This window comes from Suricata suricatta, chromosome 3 (genome assembly GCF_006229205.1).
Source record: "Suricata suricatta isolate VVHF042 chromosome 3, meerkat_22Aug2017_6uvM2_HiC, whole genome shotgun sequence".
In the NCBI taxonomy this organism is placed as follows: Eukaryota; Metazoa; Chordata; class Mammalia; order Carnivora; family Herpestidae; genus Suricata; species Suricata suricatta.
Window position 1 is genome coordinate 57,516,930 of NC_043702.1, and position 19,199 is coordinate 57,536,128.

The following is a 19,199-nucleotide window of genomic DNA, read 5'->3' on the forward strand; positions in this document are numbered from 1 at the left end:
GCTTTGTTAGCTTAATTCATTTACTATTTGTACTTGAAATATTCCATAAATCAACCTTTTATTAGTTTGAAAGGTGGATACCTGCAGTTGTACAAAGAGTTTACTTACAAACACAAATTATCTTAAAATCTACAAACTGTAGAGGGGGGGAAGATGAACTTAATAAAATTCTTGCTGATTTTTGCCTCATTATTTCTATTTTTTCAGACACATTCTAATTTTATTCATGCCCCAGGCATATGCTACTCAGTATAAATACCCAACAATTAATCTCATTTTCACTCTCTGATGTTTATTGTCATTAACTATTGGCTGGACAGAGGGACAGGACAAAAGCCTATAATTATATTCCTGGATGCTTTCTAGTACAGTGACCTTCAAACTAGGTCTCCAAATCCCCTAATCCTCAGCTTTCCCTTGTATAGTTGTTGGCAACTGCATCCTTCCACACGGTCAGGCCCCAAACCCTGAAGTCATCTTTAGTGCCTCTCCTTCTCTTTCACCTCACATTCAATCCGTCACTCTTCGTTTCAAAATCCATCCAGAATGCAATACTTCCCACACCTCTCCTGCAAGTACACCATCATCTCTCTCGCCCCAGGAGGTACATACTAGCTGCCTAGGAGTCAAAGAATTCAGTGACCTTGCTATAGAAAACTATTTCCTTCTCATCTGCTGGTTTGTGTGAATGAGCTTTCCCAGCACTTGCATGTATAATATCTAAGAAGAAGAACAGAATTGATGTTAAGCCCACTGGAGACATATAACAAATTCATTTTTAAAAAGCATCCAAGGTGTTCAATGTAGCATTTCCAATGACAATTTACTTTAATATTTAGTAATTGTTTATTTTAAAAAGTATCTATTTTATTTTGACAGTCATGTACTACTACTGTCACAACTCAAGCCAGAATAAGAATTTTCACAGACAGCTATAGTCACCAGAAATTTTAAAACACTAAGATTTACATTTATATACTTCTTTTTGATACATGAAAGTATAAAAGGGTAATCAATAAGAAACTTTTAATCATAAAAATACATTACAACATGGAGATGCCATTGAACCCTAGAGAGCTCACATTTGGCCAGTTAACATGAAGAAAACTTACCTTCTATTTTAAAACACTGTTATGTTTGAGTCTTTGTTATTGTTGGTGAATCTGTATGTTAACTAACGCACTGACACAGTTAAAAGGTAGTGTGTTCTGGAAAAAATACATTACAATACTATAAAATTCTATGGGGAGAAATAGAGCAGGAATATGGTTTAAAGGAGAAAAAATAATATGGTATTACTGATCATTAAAGAAGAGTATGTTTGCAGTTTTTTTAAATGGTGAGTAGTAAATTGTTTCCAATAATGCCTCACTCTGGTCTAATACACAGTAAGCATTCTATAAAAATTTGCTAATTAATGGAATCACTTCTTGGGAAAATCTGTTTGACTTACAGGATTGGAACTCAGTATCTTTCTATGGACTTGCAACCCAGATACCCCTTCTTTCAGGAAAGCCAAATATCAACAACAGATTAGAAGACATAAATGAATGAATGAATGAATTGGAATATTATGACTAGTTTGGAAGTTTCCAAGCAGTATTTTACAAAAGAAAATAACATTTACTATTAATATTTCCACTTCCATTTTCTTGCAAGCAAATCACGCCATGTAACTGAAACTTCAGCTTTAAGGTTAGACACGCAGAAACACGGGGATGGCCACCAGAGGGAGCCCAAGTGTTTTTCTGAATAAACCACACACCAAAGAGAAAACACAAAACATAAAGGAAGGAGGGGGGTGGGAAGGCCCACTATTACCTGTTTCAGTCACTTAAAAGAATTTCTTGTTGAATGACATAGCTATATTTGCATTTATGTTACAAATTCCTTTAGTAGGCAGTTGTACGTTGCAATGCTTTGAAACTTTAAGGAGAATTGGTTAAACATGTATTTAAAAACTGCACATACCCTAAAACTAGAAGGTCCAGGGTCGACTGCCATGAAAACATCCATGATGTTCTGCTGTGACCCCAAACAAGCCAGGCCCCTTCTCCAGCTTATCTTCAGTTCCTGTTCTTACTCTATCCTGGTCCATCTTTGTAGTCAACTCTGGGTGTGGTTTCCTCACTTTGTTTGAAACTGGGCTATCAAATTACAGCACTGAGTGAGCACTTGGTGTGACATGGGAATTTTTATTCCCCTGGCTGAGCCAAATTACATGGACATTAAGATGCATGACTTTCCATTTGGCCTCCTGCAGTCTTCCTAGAACAGAGAACTGGATCAAGTCCTACCGGTATTCAAGAGAACCTCTATATGGCTTCCCCAGAACCAAGCTCCACTTAAACCAAACCCACTGGCCAACCTCAGTGATTCCCCATCCAGGTGGGAGAGATGGCCTGGAGCTGAGGCTACAGAAAAGGTTGTGATCTTGTTTAGAATTAAGTACAGGGAAGTTTAGTAAGTTTTAAATTTGAGCAGTATGGACTTTGGAATTTTTCCTATGCCTTACCTTATTTTATCTCCTAACAATTCTTTTACTGTGATAGGTAAGGGATCACCATTTTGTTGATGAGAAAACTGCAGCTCAGGGAAGTAAGTAACTTACTGTTTAGTGTTACCAGGTATTAAATGCCAAGGACAGAAACAGATACACTTCTGGGGACAAGGACTCTAACAATGAACAGGTACTAATTCAGTCATATTCATGTCTTCTGGGACAGAAAATTATCACCTTCCTTGTCCCTCACATTATAAGGGAGGGAGGGAAAAGCATCAAACACATGACTTCAGTGACTTAGCACTTGTTCTACCCATTATTTCCATGGTATGTTTTCCTAAGTGATTTTTTTCATGTCTGGATGGGATAATTTTATCATGTATACAAATAAATTAGCACAAACAAATTAAATTCCACAAGGTTAGGACCTCTGCTGAATGCTGCTGGATTTAACATGCTTATTAATGCTCAAAAGCATTCTTACTAAATTTGGCAATGGTACCCAATTGAGTGGGGGTGGCTGGCCCTTAAGAGAACTAGAATAAAATTTAAAATGACCTTGACAAATGAAAAAGGTAAAAGGACAAAATTCAGTAGAAAGCACTGCGGAGTGATTCATTCCAGAGAGGGGTGTGTCTGTGTGTGTGGGGGCGGGATGGGGGTGTTGGGGAGAAACAAAGGAGAACCACAGAAATAAGGGACCACTGCCTGGGCAATTACAGAAGGAGGTGGGGATTAGAGTGAACAATAGGCTCCAAAGATGCTAGCGATCTAGAACTGTCATTTTTACTGGGAAGTACAACTAGGGGGCATTCAAAGTAATTCCCTATCTATACTTGTAAAATAGATCACGTTGGTGCGCCTGGGCGGCTCAGTGGGTTGAGCATCCGACTTCAGCTCAGGTCATGATCTCACAGTTTGTCGGTTCCAGCCCCGAATCCGGCTCTGTGGTGGCAGCTCAGAGCCTGGAGCCTGCTTCTGATTCTGTGTGTGTCTCTCTCTCTGCCCTTACCCTGCTCATGATCGGTCTGTCTCTCTCTCTCTCTCTCTCTCTCTCTCTCTCTCTCTCTCTCTCAAAAATAAATAAATAAATGTTAAAAATAAATAAATAAATAAATAAATACATAAATAAATAAAATAGATCATGTTTTAGAGAAAAAAATACATTTGGTTGGGACCCTGAAATACCTAGAGCTTGGAAGCCATATTTTGATAATTTTGAAAGGGATACTACATAGTGTTTAAAATAATGAAAAGTTTTAATTTTAGATCTGATGAAATTAGCCTCAAAAGAGAAAATTCTGGATCTCTGTTCTTTTATTTATGCAATGCTGGTCGCCTGAACATTCTTCCACCTGAGTAACATCTACTTTCCATCAAGAGCGGACACAGACATTTCTTCCTCTGTGAAGCCCGCTCCAAACCCCGCCCCCTCTCCCCAAGAACTGCACAGAATGTGTCTCCCCTGTGTCCCCTGAGTACATGCCGCGTGCCGGCACTGGCTAACCACTTGGAATAAATCATTTCATTAGTCCTTTTGGAAGCCCCCCGGGGTAAGACACTACTATTATCTCCACTGTAGATGGAAACAGGGAAGTAACTAACGTGTGCACCTTTGCATGGTTAGTATGTGGCAGAGTTGAGACTGCAACCCAAGCCCGAAGAGCTCCTAAGCCCGCCTCCTCATGACCCGCTCTCCCAACCACAGGTCCTGTGACTTGTACTTAACGTACTTATGTGTTCACGCCTGCCTCTGCCCACTGGCTCTAACTCCCTGAAGGAGGGGACCACGCTTCATTTATTTTCATGGCCCCACAGGGGGCTTGGGATTGATCACTACATGCTTGTTAAAGATCTTCAGGAAAACAGATGGCATATTCTGTGGATATCTCTGAGTCATTCTTTGAAGGAAAATAAAATGTAAAGCTAAGCTGAAGTGAGCAGAATTTAAACATTTATAAAAACTGGCAATTGGAATTCTGAACAATGACCGACCATATTAGAAAAGGTGGTTTTACAGTTTCATTTTCTGAAAATTTTAAAGAATGAAAATAGCTAAATATATATGCATACATACATATATATAAATATATATGTATGTATGTGTATATGTGCATCTATCATCTATCTTCCATGTAATTTTACCTAAAGATAAAGAGAATGACTACAGAATATTTTAATATCTGACACAGAATTGTTATTAGAAAACAATCCAAATCCTAAATGACATGTAATCACTATATTAATTTATCCAATCTGAGAACACTACAGACTTCTCTCTCCTAAACATAAGACATATTTTGCAAATAATTTGGTTTCAATTTCTCAAAACAAGAACAATAAAAATTCAGATACATCAAACATAAATGATACCATCTAATTTATTCTCACCATCAATTGAGATAATGTGCTAGCAGCCCAAAGTTACTGGTGATGAATGTAATTGCCTGCAGCACAAGATAAAATGTTTCTGGAGACAGCAATATACTCTCCCGTGACATTGAAATCAGCAGTATAGTATTTGACTATCAACATGACATTGTGTTTCTTGCCCTGCTGCTAGTGGAACTGATTCTCAGCACTAGAGTCACTATGGAACAGCTTCACCTCAAGGCCATGTCATTTTTTAAAAGGAGAGCAGGGCAGAAGCTGTTGGCTACAGAGACCGGGGACTCTCGTTTCTTCTATTATCACTATATTTAACAGTTAAACACTCCCATGTTCTCTGTGATATCTTGCCCGAGTCTAATTCTGATAACACAAAAGCCTGAGGGGATGTATTCCAAGCAGGGCAAAATGTGGTAAAACTCAGTGGCAGCCCTAGGAAACCGCAAGCATCGCAGCAATATTAAAAAGTTCTATTCCATTAAAGAAATCCCAAAACTGTAGAGGAACCAAAACAAGAGCACCAACATAATTAGCAAACGTAACATAATATTATAAAAATAACTCTAAGCTATGTTACTTAACCTCCACCCCAGTATACCCCAATATGTGCCCTTTCACCCAGCAAACTCCCGGTAAGCAGGTCTTGTGAACACTGCCGAGAGCATTCAGAGGCAACAAACACATGGCTTAACCACCAACAGCGGGACCAGGTTCTTGGAGTGTTACCCACATTTACTATTGAGATAAAGGGCAGTTATACACCACCTTAAAAAGTCAGTCAATATACCACTGCAGGAGCTAGAGACAGAGAAGGCCCCGTCAGCTTTTATAATAGAGCGGCGGAACAGAGGGAGGAAAAAGCAGGAAGGGCATTCTGCCCCATAAAATGCATAACTCACAAACACAAAAACAAACATTTCTTCAGAGACTGAGAGCTGCTGTTTTCCTTGGCACCTCCGACATTAAGTCGCTGGTGTTTTCCAGGAGGTGGGGCAAAGTGAGTGTTTGCTCCCTGAGCTATGAGCTCCCATAGGCCAGCTAGAGAAATGAGTATTTACACTCTACTCTACGGGAGGGACGGAGCCAGCAACACTGCCACATCTAATCTTCACTTGAGCGATAAGCGGTTTGTCCTTTAAAATCAAAATGAGCAGGTTTAGGATATTCTGTCCTTTGCATTTTGATGAAATGCCCTCCTCTGCAGAGCCTCGCGCCTTCAGCCAGTTACCTGCGGTTGCTGCAGGGCGGTGGCAGCACTAGCTAGCCATCCTCACCCCGGAACAGAGAGAACCAGCTGCCAGTGGTAAACCTGTGAACTCCGGCCAAGATGTCTTGATAAGCTCTGGACGTGTATCAGTCATGTTTTAAAGTAGGACTTTAAAAACAATTTCACAGAACATGTTGGTTTGAATTCAGTAGGTGTTCTAAAGCTGGAGCTGAAAGGGTTAACAGTTTATATGGGGTTATCTAAGTATTTTTATATTTTAAGTTTGTACGAGGATACACAATTTCCCTTTTCTTCCTCTGGCCCTGAATCATAGCCCATCTATAATGGTAAAATAAGATGTTATTATCTAATTAAGTGGAAAATATTTTAATTTTCTTTAACTTTAAAAAAGAGCAGCAATAAATGGTATTATATTTCCTAAAAATGCCTAAAATGTCTGTTCTTTTGACCCTAATAGTTATTTTCTTCTTATTGTTCTCATCTTAATGAGAAATTTCAAGCTGTGTAGATTATTTCCTACCCATTTGCCACTTAAAACATTATGTCTTTATAATAAATTCCAAAAATTATTCTTCGTGTAAATGACCCATGATTTTTTAAAGTTTGACAAAGTCCTGATTTAGTCATCTTCTTAAAATAAGACCTACCAAATAGTTTTACAAGACCCCCAAGCTTGCTCATTACTAACTGGTAGTATCCAGTTCTTCTAGTGCTGAGGAAACCTTTGAGCTCTAAATTGATTCGTGTTTTTTTTTAATTTTTATTTAAATTCCAGTTAACGTACAATGTGATGTTAGTTTCAGGTGTACACTACAGTGATCCAACACTTCCACACAACGCCCGGTGGTCATCACAGCAAGTGCGCCCCTTAATCCCCATCACCTGTTTTGCCCATCTTCCCAGCCACCTCTCCTCTGGTGACTGTCAATTTGTTCACTATAGTTAAGAGCCCATTTCTTGGTTTCTCTCTCTCTCTCTCTCTCTCTCTCTCTCTCGTTTTATCCCTTTGCTTGGTTGTTTTGTTTCTTAAGGTCCGCATATGAGTGAGATCATATGGTTATTTGTCTTCCTCTGACGGACATATTTTGCTTAGCATTATACTCTCTAGATTCGTCCATATTGCAAATGGCAAGATTCCATTTAATGGCTGAGTAATATTCCATTGTGTCTATATATAACACTACATCTTCTTTATGCATTCATCAGTCGATGGGCACTTGGGCTGTATCCATAAGTGACTGAATTATTGAATTGATTAGTGTTTTATATTGGGAAAGTACTCTTCCATATTTGGTAGGAACCTCACTAATCACACTGTCAACACTGCAACTGCCTTAAAAACAGGGACCTCAGATGATCCTTTTGGAAACTAGATGTGTATAAATAAGGAAATGGGATTATTTTGCGATGTCTTCCTGAGTCTATTTTCTGGCTCCTTCTACTTTGAGGAAGAAAAGGATAAACTTCTAAAATTACATAACTCCATAGCAATCGCTTGTCAAAAGGATGGAGCATAATAAGGAACAAAATCTACATAAGTAGCATAAAATGATAGACAAGCACATTCCTCCAAAGGGAAACTGTAACATTTAACTATAAAGCTTTCTTGTAGTTGTGAATTTTAGCGTCTGTGTTAAACATGGTCATTCAATAGGGCACATACAGAAGATAGAAAAAAAAAACTTACACAGATCAAAGAGAATTTCTAAAACCAACAGCCCCAAATGATCATAACCCTGTCAAAACAGTTTGAATTTCTTTATAAAACCAACAGCCCCAAATGATCATAATCCTATCAAAATAGTCTACTTGCTTTATTGGCCCAATGGTCATTTTTCTAATATTTTATCAATTATTTTATAGGTTCTAGTACCCTGTGTCATCTAAAGTTAAATGATGTCCCTATCAATTACAGTAAGTAGTTAACAAAATAATCTAGCAAGGCAACGGTCAGCTCATTTGTTTCTATGTAAGTGCAATTTATGAAAAGAAAATACTTTTTATGCAAGGTGAGACTGTGTCTGGAAATAAAATAGAGGTGTCAAGGCAGCTAAAATCACGAATTACTGACGCCTGCATATTTGGTTAAAAGTTAAACATGATGATTAACGAAATCAAGAGGATGAACTGAAAAGGAAACTATATTCTCTCCACAAAGAAGCTGTTTGGACACTGAAACAATAGTCTAACTGCTTTTATTTCGGTCCACAGGCATATTATTGCTATTTAGAAACATAAAGGGAATATAAGATTGCCCCATGTGTAGTTAACAGAGGTAAAGGATAAAAGAAATCATCATAACACAACTTGTATCTTATAAAGGAAAAAATTTCAATTAACACCCCTTTAAGGCTCTTATGGCTTCTTTTTATCTTTCTAGAGCTTTGACTCTATTCATGAATGTCTTTCATCTCACTTGCCTTACTCTGACTGATGGCATTGAAGAGCTTTCTTAAAAGCACATGGTGACATTACATCCACTTTATTTGCTCATGGAGAAAAAGGGTGCTTTTCTGTTTGTTAGAGAATTTGACCTAGAATAAATTACCCAAATAAATACAAATAAACATACACTATGATTGATATTGGGGAGACAGCCTGGCTTGCCCAAGGGCAATATACTGATAATAATTCAATGTATCTAATTTTCTATAAACTTCAAGTTCCTATTTTGTCATGAAGCGAGCTACATGATGACAGCTGGTAGGCCTCTGCTTAGAACATTGTGCCTGTTGTCCCACTGCAGGGAGGTCCAACCTAAAGGTCACGAGGGGCCTAAGAGAGACACAGCTTCCTTTTGAAGCTAAGAACATTGTAGCCCTCCTACGGCTGGGCCATTCTGTCTGTGGCCTCCACATCACTGATGGTTCCTTGATGAGGAAGCACCAGGCCCTTTCATCTTCTTTACTTGGCTAGTGATCTGTGTGTTACTTGTTTGGGAGCGCCCTGGGACATCTGTATCCAAAACTGTGGCAGGATGAGTTTGTTACTTTAGACTTTAAAGGCTAGTGCTTTGGCTCTCCATGAACCTGATTATCTAGAAATTTGCTCAACCTACAAAGATTATGTATTTTAATAGCAAAAGATCAACAGAAAGATTCACTGAAGAAAGGTATTTTAAGGAGAACCATAAAAGGCCAAAGAACAGTTACTTCATATAGGGTAGGACCTTTTTCTGAGGAGAAAAGTTCTTGAGAAAATGATACAAGTCTCAAGAAAATAATAATTACAGTCATAGTCTTAACATTGACTGAGGTCTATTGGACTAGTCTCTATGCTCTCCACAGATCATCCCATTAAATATTCATAATGACCTGTAAGGTAGCCATGACTAACATCCACATTTAAAGATGAGGTGAAGAGGGGCGGCTGGGTGGCTCAGTCAGTTAAGTGCCTGACTTTTAATTTTGGCCTAGGTTGTGATCTCATGGTTTGGGAGTTTGAGCCTTGCTTCAGCATAGAGCCTCCTTGGGATCCTCTCTCTCACCATCTCTCTCTGCCCCTCTCCTGCTCTCTCTAAGATAACTAATAAACTTAAAAAAAAAAAGATGAAGAGATGTTTAGGAAAGTCAAGCAGCTTGTGTAAGGCCCACAGCTAGGAAGGGAATCCTCTGCTGAACCACAACAAGTGAAATTTTGGTGTGACATTTGAGGTGACATTGCTGGTCTGGAACCCAAATTTGTAATGGTACAACAGTGGGCCAGAATTCCCAACCAGCCCTGGAAACTGACATTATGAAAAGGAACCTAAGGAAAGCTAGAGTTAGATCTCGGAAAAGGGATATAAATAATTTGAATTGAATCAAGGTGATATCTCTGTCCACAGACACAGGACCAAAAGCAGGGAAAGGAAAGGAAAAGGTTCTGTAACGATTCTGTAAAGTTGCCACTTGGGTAGCACAATCAAGAAACATACTGAGACATCTGAGAGCCACCAAGCACGGCTTCAGATTAATCACTACACACTTCCATCATTAACCCTTCTGTGTTGCTGAATAAATTTAGATTCCGGTTAATATATAATTAATATTATTATTATTTGCATGCAAATCCAATGCCACTACACCACTACCATCCTTGGAATGACCACCTGGAACTGGTTCTTGTGAAAAGTTTGTCCTAAACTTATTCTCTTACCTGTCTATCTTAAACAATTAAAGCATTTACTTACTTGCAGCTTCCAAAGAGAAACATTGACTGAGTGCACTTGGATACAATTATAAAATCAACCGACCCTGAACTGTATATTTTGTATTCCTGCTAAGGAAAAACAACTAATTTTCTGTATGTTGTTAAAGTAATGATTTGGTCTACTGCCATGGATACATTGTGGGAAAAGGAAAAACACTTAGCAATTGTACAGTCTGCCCCTAGAGTAGTAACCTTACTAGTAAATATCAAGGACATGTGACGACCATGTCAGAGCAATCCACCTTCTCTCCCCTCATATTTCAGAGTGACTCACCAAAGATGCCAGAGTTAGATTAGAAATATATTTATTGCTCTGTTGAATGTGGATGAAGAGCGCTCTTTACTGGTAGGGCTACTATCATTATTTTTTTACCTTATGCTAGTTTTTAGAAGCTAGGCAGAGAGGGTGCTACTCACGTTCTCCTTGTCAGGAATCCCTAGAAGAAAAAGAGACAGAGAGAGAGAGAGAGTATGAATTGTAAGATGAATCTGTAAAATGGAACTGAAATCTTTTGCTGAATCAAACCAAGTACAATTTTGGTGGTTCCAATTTGTTTCCATAAAAATTTACATCGTGCTGCTTAGAAAAATAGCAGCATCCACCAAAAACTGTCACATACATAAATCAACACATCAGGAGCAGGGCTGTGTGCCAGACAAAAAAATTTCATGTTTAGTTTGCTTTTCTACCATTTGCTTTACTTTCTCAGAGATAAAAATCCATCTCAGATTCATTTATACCATGCAAACAACAGACTCCTCTGTATTAGGCACAAGAACACTCAGTATTTGGGACAGACACGTCAACTCTTTAGTTGCACATACTGTATTTTTACTTTTCAACCTACCTCACAATGCTCCAGGGATTTCAACCTAGCCAAGACCCCCCTAAAAACCACAGAACACAACTTCCATTTGGGGCAAAGCAAATTCCTGCTGCCTCTGAGTCAGGTCTGAGTGTGGCAGTGTCTGTTTCCAGGGGTGTCCCAGTTTTCCCAGTGAGAAAGTTAATCATTCCTCTATTTACACATTTGTTCATTCATTTACAAGCATTTGATGAGCCACAGGCAGGGCCTGGTCCTTTGCACTTCCTTTGGGGCCATTAATTCTGACTCACATGATGAGGGTAGCTAGACGGGAAGGGCCACAGCCCCAGCAGAGCTAACAGCCTCCAAGTGGCCTTATACTGGGAGATGGAACCAAAGGTGGTTTGTATGGGGGACTTGCCCCTGGGCCATTTTGAGGTGGTTTGCAATGTAAAAATATAGTACAAACAGCACCTTCTATGTTTAATAAAGGAGTATGCAGGATTTACACTATTAGCTTTAAAAGAACTGAGTGCCCAATTTTATAGGCAGCAGTAGGGGTGCCTGGGTGGCTCTGTCAGTTGAGCATCTGAACATACAGTTCAGGTCATGATTCCAGGGTTGTGGGACTGAGCCCCTCCCACATTGGACTTCACATTGACCATGGAGCCTGCTTAGGATTCGCTCTCGCTCGCTCTCTCTCTCTCTCTCTCTCTCTCTCTCTCTCTCTCTCTCTCCCTCTCTACCCTGCTCACACATGTACTCTCTCTCTCTCTCTCTCTCAAAGTTAAAACAAAAATTAATAGGAAGCAGTATAGTACATGAATGGGTAAGAATGGAACAGACATTCTGGAAGCATTCCCTAAGTAAACTTTGACCCCCAAACCGAGATAGTACCAGGACATCAAAGCCCAGGCAGGGGGACAGAGAGAGTATTAATGGGCATGTTTGCCATCATTTTCCAAGTCTGTCAGAAGGAGTGAGGGTTGGCATAATGTCAGCACTCTGAAACTTTGAATCCCAGCCATTCATTCATCATTCCATCCATGTGTTCAACAACCCTTTTAAAAGACTGGAGTTGATTGTATGAGGAGATACAGGGATGTAACAGAAGCTTCCCTTCTAGAAGTTTCAATAAGATACACAGTTGCACAAATCACCATATCTGAGAGACCAGAAATTAGGGTACCTGTTGAGAAGTAATACTGAAAAGATAATTTAAGGCCATACAAAAACTTGAAAGTTGGGCTAAGACATTAGGAATCTTGGGATTTCGCCTTCCATGGCAGACGGTGGGCAATCATTAAAATGTTTCAAGGGGCACCTGGGTGGCTCAGTTGGTTAAGCATCCAACTTCAGCTCAGGTCATGATCTAAGGGTTCATGGGTTCAAGCCCCATGTCGGGCTCTGTGCTGACAGCTCAGAGCCTGGAGCCTGCTTCAGATTCTGTGTCCCGCCCCCCTTCTTTGCTCCTCCCCCACGTCTGCTCTTTCTCTCTCAAACATGAAAGAAGTGTTTTGAGCAACAGAGTGGTATGAACAGAGGGAAAGGGTCTGTTCAAACTGAAAAGACACTTACAACGTAAAAATCAAATGCAAGAGACTGGTCCTTGAAGTTCAATTTGAGCAAAGAACTATAAAGACATTCAGTGGGGAAAATCTGAATATGAACTCAGCAGATGATGTTATTAAGGAAAATCATACCAGTTATTAGGTGTGATAATGGTGTTGTGGTTGTACATAGAAAAGTCTTTACTTTCAAAACTACCTGCCAAAGAATTTGGGGTGAAATGTGTATATGTCATTAGAAGGAAATAAGGCAAATATTAATATTAAAATATTAAAGTGCATATGATATTAACAAACCCATCACATTTAAGTATTAAAATAGTAAAGTGATGAAGATATGGATGTTAACTAAATCATTCCACATGTTTGAAATTTTTCACAAGAAAAAGTTAATTAAAAAAGTTCTGTGGAAGTCAGGTATAAGTCAGGCATAGGGTAGACTAAGCACGAGATACTAAAGGTTCAGAGTCAGTGGAGTCATTCTTGCCCTCAGGTCAAAAATGATGAGGACCTTAGCCAGGCGGTTGCAGAGGGAACAGAAAGAAAAAAAACATGAACCCTGCAAAGAAGGAGTAAAGGATGAGATGGGTGATTAACCTCCGTGCATAGAGGTGACAGAAGAGAGGATTCCACAATGGTTGAGGTTCAGGGCCTGGAATGAGAGGACAACAGTGCAGGTAGGAATGGAAATGTGGCTTTCAGGATAAGGGATGGGTTGGTGGGAGTCGGGATGTGTTCTGTTACTGACTGTGACGTTAAGAGGCTAGCAGAACACCCAGGTGGAAAGAGCACCAGCAGTCATTTGTAAAGTTAGGCCCCATGGAAACAACCAAGCAAAGGTACTGGCTCAGGAAGTTTGTATCCACTGTAAGAAAGGATAGTCATGGGGAAAGTATAGAGAACAAGAGAAAAACAGCCAAGGCTGGACTCTTGGGTGAGACCTGAACTTCTGGCTGAAAGGAAGAAGTACCTGTGAAAGAGGTAAAATGGCAAGTGGCCAACGAGATACCAGAAAACCAGGATAATGCGATGGAATCTGGGAACCACAGGACAATGGAGTCTGAACATGGAAAGTCTTGCTCAAAGTCAGAGAGAGGAGGGATGTTAACGATGGAGTCTGGTGTTGATGGTCACTGGAGATTTTAGACGGTTTGAGCCCAGGGGTATGGGGCAGATGCCAGAGTCTGAGGGGTGAAGAGTGACTGGGGGTGAGGAAATCATGGCTCACATCACTTGAGTGCTTACTCTGTGCCTGGCACCAGCTACACACCTGACGTGTTTGCTTCCTTTAATCCTCAAGGCAATCTTGTGAGGAAACTGAGGCACAGAGAGATTAAGTGCCTTGCCTGAGGTCACACGGATAGGAGACAGCACAGCTGGGATTTCAAGTTGAGGACTCCTTGTGAGCGGGTCATCCCTACCTCAGCCAGAAAAGAAAAATCAAGAACAGGGGAGGAAAGGAAAGGAAAGAAAGACCTGTCTTCCTGTCCCCCACCCCCACCCAACGACACAGACGGCAGAGGCTACACAGAAACTGTGACGTGGAGGGCGAGGAGCATGAGGAAGCTCGCTTACGATCTTGGTCAGGTGGGAAGGGAGGTCACCTGACCGTGACAAGGCTGGCAGGGAGTGGGGGTCAGAGGAGCTAGAAAGAGGAGGTGAAGGGGGACCCTTGCTCAGAAGACCCTGCTTTGGGGTTCCTGGGTGGCTCAGTCGGCTATGTGTCCAACTTTTGATCTCAGCTCAGGTCTTGATTTCAGGGTCATGAGTTCAAGCCCCACATTGGTCTCTGCACTGGGTGTGAAGCCTATGTCAATAACAACAAAGAAGACCCTGGCGTGGAAGTGCTGCCTGGTTCATCACGCTATCTAGCTGAAGTACCACAGCTCCAAAAATCTCTGCACTGGGAACCTTGCCACCTGTATACGTTCCAGAGCCGTTCGAATAAGTGGACTCAGCAACAAGCAACTCCCAGGGCCAGTAACAAGCGCTAAAGAGACGGTCCCAACGTGCATGAACAGACAGACTCAGGACACAGGATTTCTTTAAGTCCAGTGGACACCCATAAGAAAAAAGTATCACAGAGAAAACTTCCTGTCTTTTATGATCAGCCAGAGACTGCTCGCAAAAAAAGGCCTGGAATTTAAAGAGGCCCTGATTTACAAAGAATAAATAATAACTTACGCTGCTTCTCTCCTTGACCAAGAGCATCAAAACTAAACAAGGTGGGGCTCTCAGGTGTCTCGATGTGGCTGAGACAAACACAATTCATAAATCCCATTTGAAAAGAGCAGAGGAACACTAGATTTCACCATAAAATGAAGAGATTTTGAGAAAGCTCTTTAAGTATGAAGTTCCATCTGGTACCAGAGCACACCTCCCTCTATCAGCTCAGACCACAAAACAATTCTGTATTAACAATTTTTAAAAATAATTCAATGTAGGCTGGCAAGTCTGTTTAGCCACAAAAGACTCTGGAGACTTACTCTGCTACGCTGGTGAAGGACATATTTTTTTGTCGCATAAAAACACATAACACACAACGGATTTTTAGATGCAAAATGTTCACATTTTTCACTTACTGTCATTGTTAGAGCCTGTTTCCATAACACCATAAGGAGGAGCCAGAAGTCCTGCCATGTATTGTCGATATTTCTGAAAGACAAGATTGTAAACTCAGTGCACAGATATTTACTCATGGGGGGGGGGGCATTCATTTATTTACACACAAAAAAGCAGAAATGTTGGGTGTCAGGAAGCATCTGACTCGAGTATTTATAGAGCCATGAAACGTGCTGTCTGGGATCTGTGGTCTCAAATAGAGATGCTGTGTTATAAGGGGGCTTCCTGGATGAGATGGAAAGTGCCCCCCGCACCTCCCCCCAGGCAGGGGGTGCCATCCCAGCCAGCCCAGTTAAGTCCTCACAAAGCCAACTGCATGGGCTTTTACCCTCCCCCCACCTCTTGCCCTGCTTCTCACTTCAGCAAACACATGCTTGGGTTTTTTGTGGAAGGCACAGACACTTGGTTTTTATAGATGCAGATACAAATAATTGTGCTGCCTTCTTAATAGGTGAATGGTACTGAATCAGCTTTCTTTCAAAGTAAAAAGAAATGCATCTCTGAAAAAATGTCTGTTTTGAAAGAAGCTGATTCGCTTCCATTTGCCTGCTTCCTTTGACACCGTACACCTGCCCGTTACATGACCTCTACAGAATTTTCGGTACGTTGTCAGATAGAATGGTTTGACTTCATTGCGGACTATTTGAATTCCCCTGAATTGTGTCCCCCTGACTTTTGGTCCAGGCATGCCTCAAAACCTGGGGCTCAGTGATATCGATGAGCCCCCAGCGTCTGTGCTGTTTTGAAGGGATAAGGCTTGGCGAGCAGAAAGCCATTTAGAGCATCCACTGAGAGAGGGGTGACATTTACAAAGATGGAAAATAGATATTAGACATCCTATCTTCTCAGGTAATAAATACAACCTCCTCCCCTCTCAGAATGAAAGCCGGGCAATTTTATTTATCGCATGGTGTCATGTATATTTATGGTTTATAATTATGATGACACATAAGTGTTAAATGGCATCAAAAGAATCAACACTCTGTAATGTGTTTGTGGGTTACACAGACGTCAGCAGAAAAGCCTTCATCTGTAGCAATGGGCAGCTGGAGACATGCAGTGTTTGAGCAACCATCTGGCCCATTTGGTAGATGTGAATGGTGTTTGTAATGTAACATGATGATTTCTCAAAAGAGCCTTCTTCTAGTCAAGATGGGACTAGCTTTTTTTTTTTAATCCTTTTTTCTTCTCACTCTAAAGCAACTATACTAACACCTGCATGCAAACATTAAAAATCATGATTTTCTCTGCCTCTGAGTTAACTAATCACTCAAACATACCCACAGGACTAATCTATCACCCTGAATTCCTGACATTTCCTTTGATAGCTTCTCAGTTCTGATTCTTTTCTTTCTTATGACACCATCCACTCTTCTTCCTCATGAGAAAGCACTGATTAAACACATTTCTGGGCATGATATTATGCTGGACTCTGAACAAAACAGGCTCATAGAGAGCAGATGGGGACGGGATATGTCTGTTCTAAGAAGGTTTTGTGACCCCCTACAGCCTCTTGAGTTATTCTTCTTACTCTTAGCAACTCCTCACCAGGCTCTCAAAAGAAATAATCCATCTCAAGTTAAAAGAGCAATCTGCGTTGCTTGCAAATGTTGTTTTGGATGCAGTGGATGTTCTTTGTCTCAGGCACCTCAACACCAGTTCCCATGAGCTCCACAAAAGCGCCCCACTGACCCCTAAGTGAACAGGCCTTTGACTTCCTATAGCTCCAGAGCACTTGGTCTGTTGCTCATTCGTTCATGGAGCACATCATTATGGATGTTGCTCCTGGTAACAGAATATAGAGCAACCTTTTGGTGAGCAGAAGGTGGGCTAGTTTTCAGAATGTGCATGTATTAAACACCTACTATGTGCAGACAATGTCCCAGGGACTGAGCTCCCTGAAGAGAATAAGCAGACAGGCCCTTCACACTTATGAAGGGTCTATCATCTGCAACATAGAGCACCATGGCTTACACATATGAACTAAACACTTATCTGTTGAATTTTAGAAATTTTATGGAGAAGTTCAAACATAATAAAAACCTAATAACATATACCTAACATCTAGTGTCAATAATTATTAACTCATGATCAATGTTGTTTCCTCTACACTCCTATTCCACCTGCCTTTTCCAGAATTATTTTGAAGCCAATCCCAGATATATTATTTGATCCATAAATATTTCAGATATATCAAGCAAATCTACAGTATCTACTACAATATCACTATCACAACTAAGAAATGTAATATTTCCATGATGTTCATTAGATATTCACATTTCTGTTTCATAAATGCCATTGTTGAACTGAATTTATAAAGAACTTTAATAAGACAGCATTGGTTTCAGTAGAAGAACTTTTGGCATAGTAGAGATTGCAATAACAGGATTGAGAGGTGCCTGGGTGGCTCAGCTGGATAAGCATCCAACTTTGGCTCAGGTCATGATCTCATGGTTTGTGAGTTTAAGCCCTGCATCAGGCACTGTGCTGACAACTCAGAGCCTGGAGCCTGCTTCAGATTCTGTGTCCCCTTCTCCCTCTGCCCCTCCCCTGCTCATGCTCTGTCTCTCTCTCAAAAAAAAAATTTTTTTTAAAGTAAAAAAAAAAAACAAAAAACAACCAGGGTTGAAATATTAATACCCATACATAAGAAGCCAACCACTAAAAATTGATGGGATATTTTTTAGAAAACATCCACTAAAGCTGGAAAATTGATTTCTTGTGTAACACAATGCAGAGCATCCTATATCAATTAGGATAAAGACAGCTAACTGAAATAAAATCTGTATCAGAAAATTGAGAGTCCTAAATAATTTGCATACTGCTTGATCTTTGGGCAGCATGTCATCTTCCAAGTACCACTTAAAAAGCAGCCTACAAAAGAATATATCATCTGAAAAGATGCTGAACCTCATTCATGACAAAAAGGCACATTAAAACAATGGTGCAATGTCATTTTTTACTTGTCAGATTTGACAAAGTCTCAAAAAATTTACTAACATACAATTGGTTATTGCATATGTTGCTTATGGGAATGTAAAATGATACAGCCTCAGAGGAAGGCAGTTCAGAAATATCCATCACATTTTAAAATATGTATTTCCTTTGAGGAAAGATCTCCCTTAGAGGCAGAAATATAACCCCTCAAAATACCTAAATACATAGGCAGATACGCGTATCTGTCCGTAATAGCAGACAAAACAACAACCTGAAATAGGAAATAACTCAAATGTTCACAAATAGATGGCACCTGGGCTATTTCCTGATAAGTGGATAAAGATGGGTTATTTCCTGATGAATAGGTGGTGTTGGAATACTATGCAGCCACGAAGGAAGCAGCACTACCTGGTGATACAGAATGATCTCCAGGAGCACCTGGGGGCTCGGTTGGTTAAGCATCTGACTTCAGTTCAGGTCATGATCTCACAGTTGGTGGGTTCGAGCCCCACATCGGGCTCTGGTGCTAACAGCTCAGAGCCTGGAGCCTGCTTCAGATTCTTGTGTCCCTCTCTCTCTGCCATTTCCCCACTCACATTTTGTCTCTCTCCCTCTCAAAACTAAACATTAAAAAACAAAAAAAGAATGATCTCCACAATATATTGTGAAACTTAAAAAAGGTAAAACACAGCACTGTGTGTAGAGTATGCTACCATTTTGTGAGGATAAAAGAATACATGTGCATATGTGAATATTTATAAAGATTTGTAAATGTATAGACTATCTCTGGACACACACACAAGAAAGTAGTAACAAAGACTGCCTCTGGGGAAGAGATCTATGTGGCTGAAGGTCACATGGGAGAGGGACTTTGTTTCCCCTGCTCATCACCCACTGTGGTTGTCTGCCAGGGGCTGGGCTGGTGGCGCTGGCTTGCAGCAGCATACAGAAAGGGA

General features: G+C 40.4%; 1 protein-coding gene across 3 annotated transcripts in view; it reads right to left on the reverse strand.

Annotated features, from left to right (window-relative positions):
* Positions 1-19,199, reverse strand: part of RAPGEF4 (Rap guanine nucleotide exchange factor 4) — a 282,413-nt gene that overhangs the window by 110,773 nt on the left and 152,441 nt on the right. For all 3 annotated transcript variants that reach the window (XM_029934374.1, XM_029934373.1, XM_029934375.1), the window contains 2 exons: positions 15,267-15,339; positions 10,728-10,747 (listed from right to left, as the gene is read on the reverse strand). In XM_029934374.1, the coding sequence (XP_029790234.1) occupies positions 10,728-10,747; positions 15,267-15,339 (93 nt within the window). The remainder of the gene's footprint in view (positions 1-10,727; positions 10,748-15,266; positions 15,340-19,199) is intronic.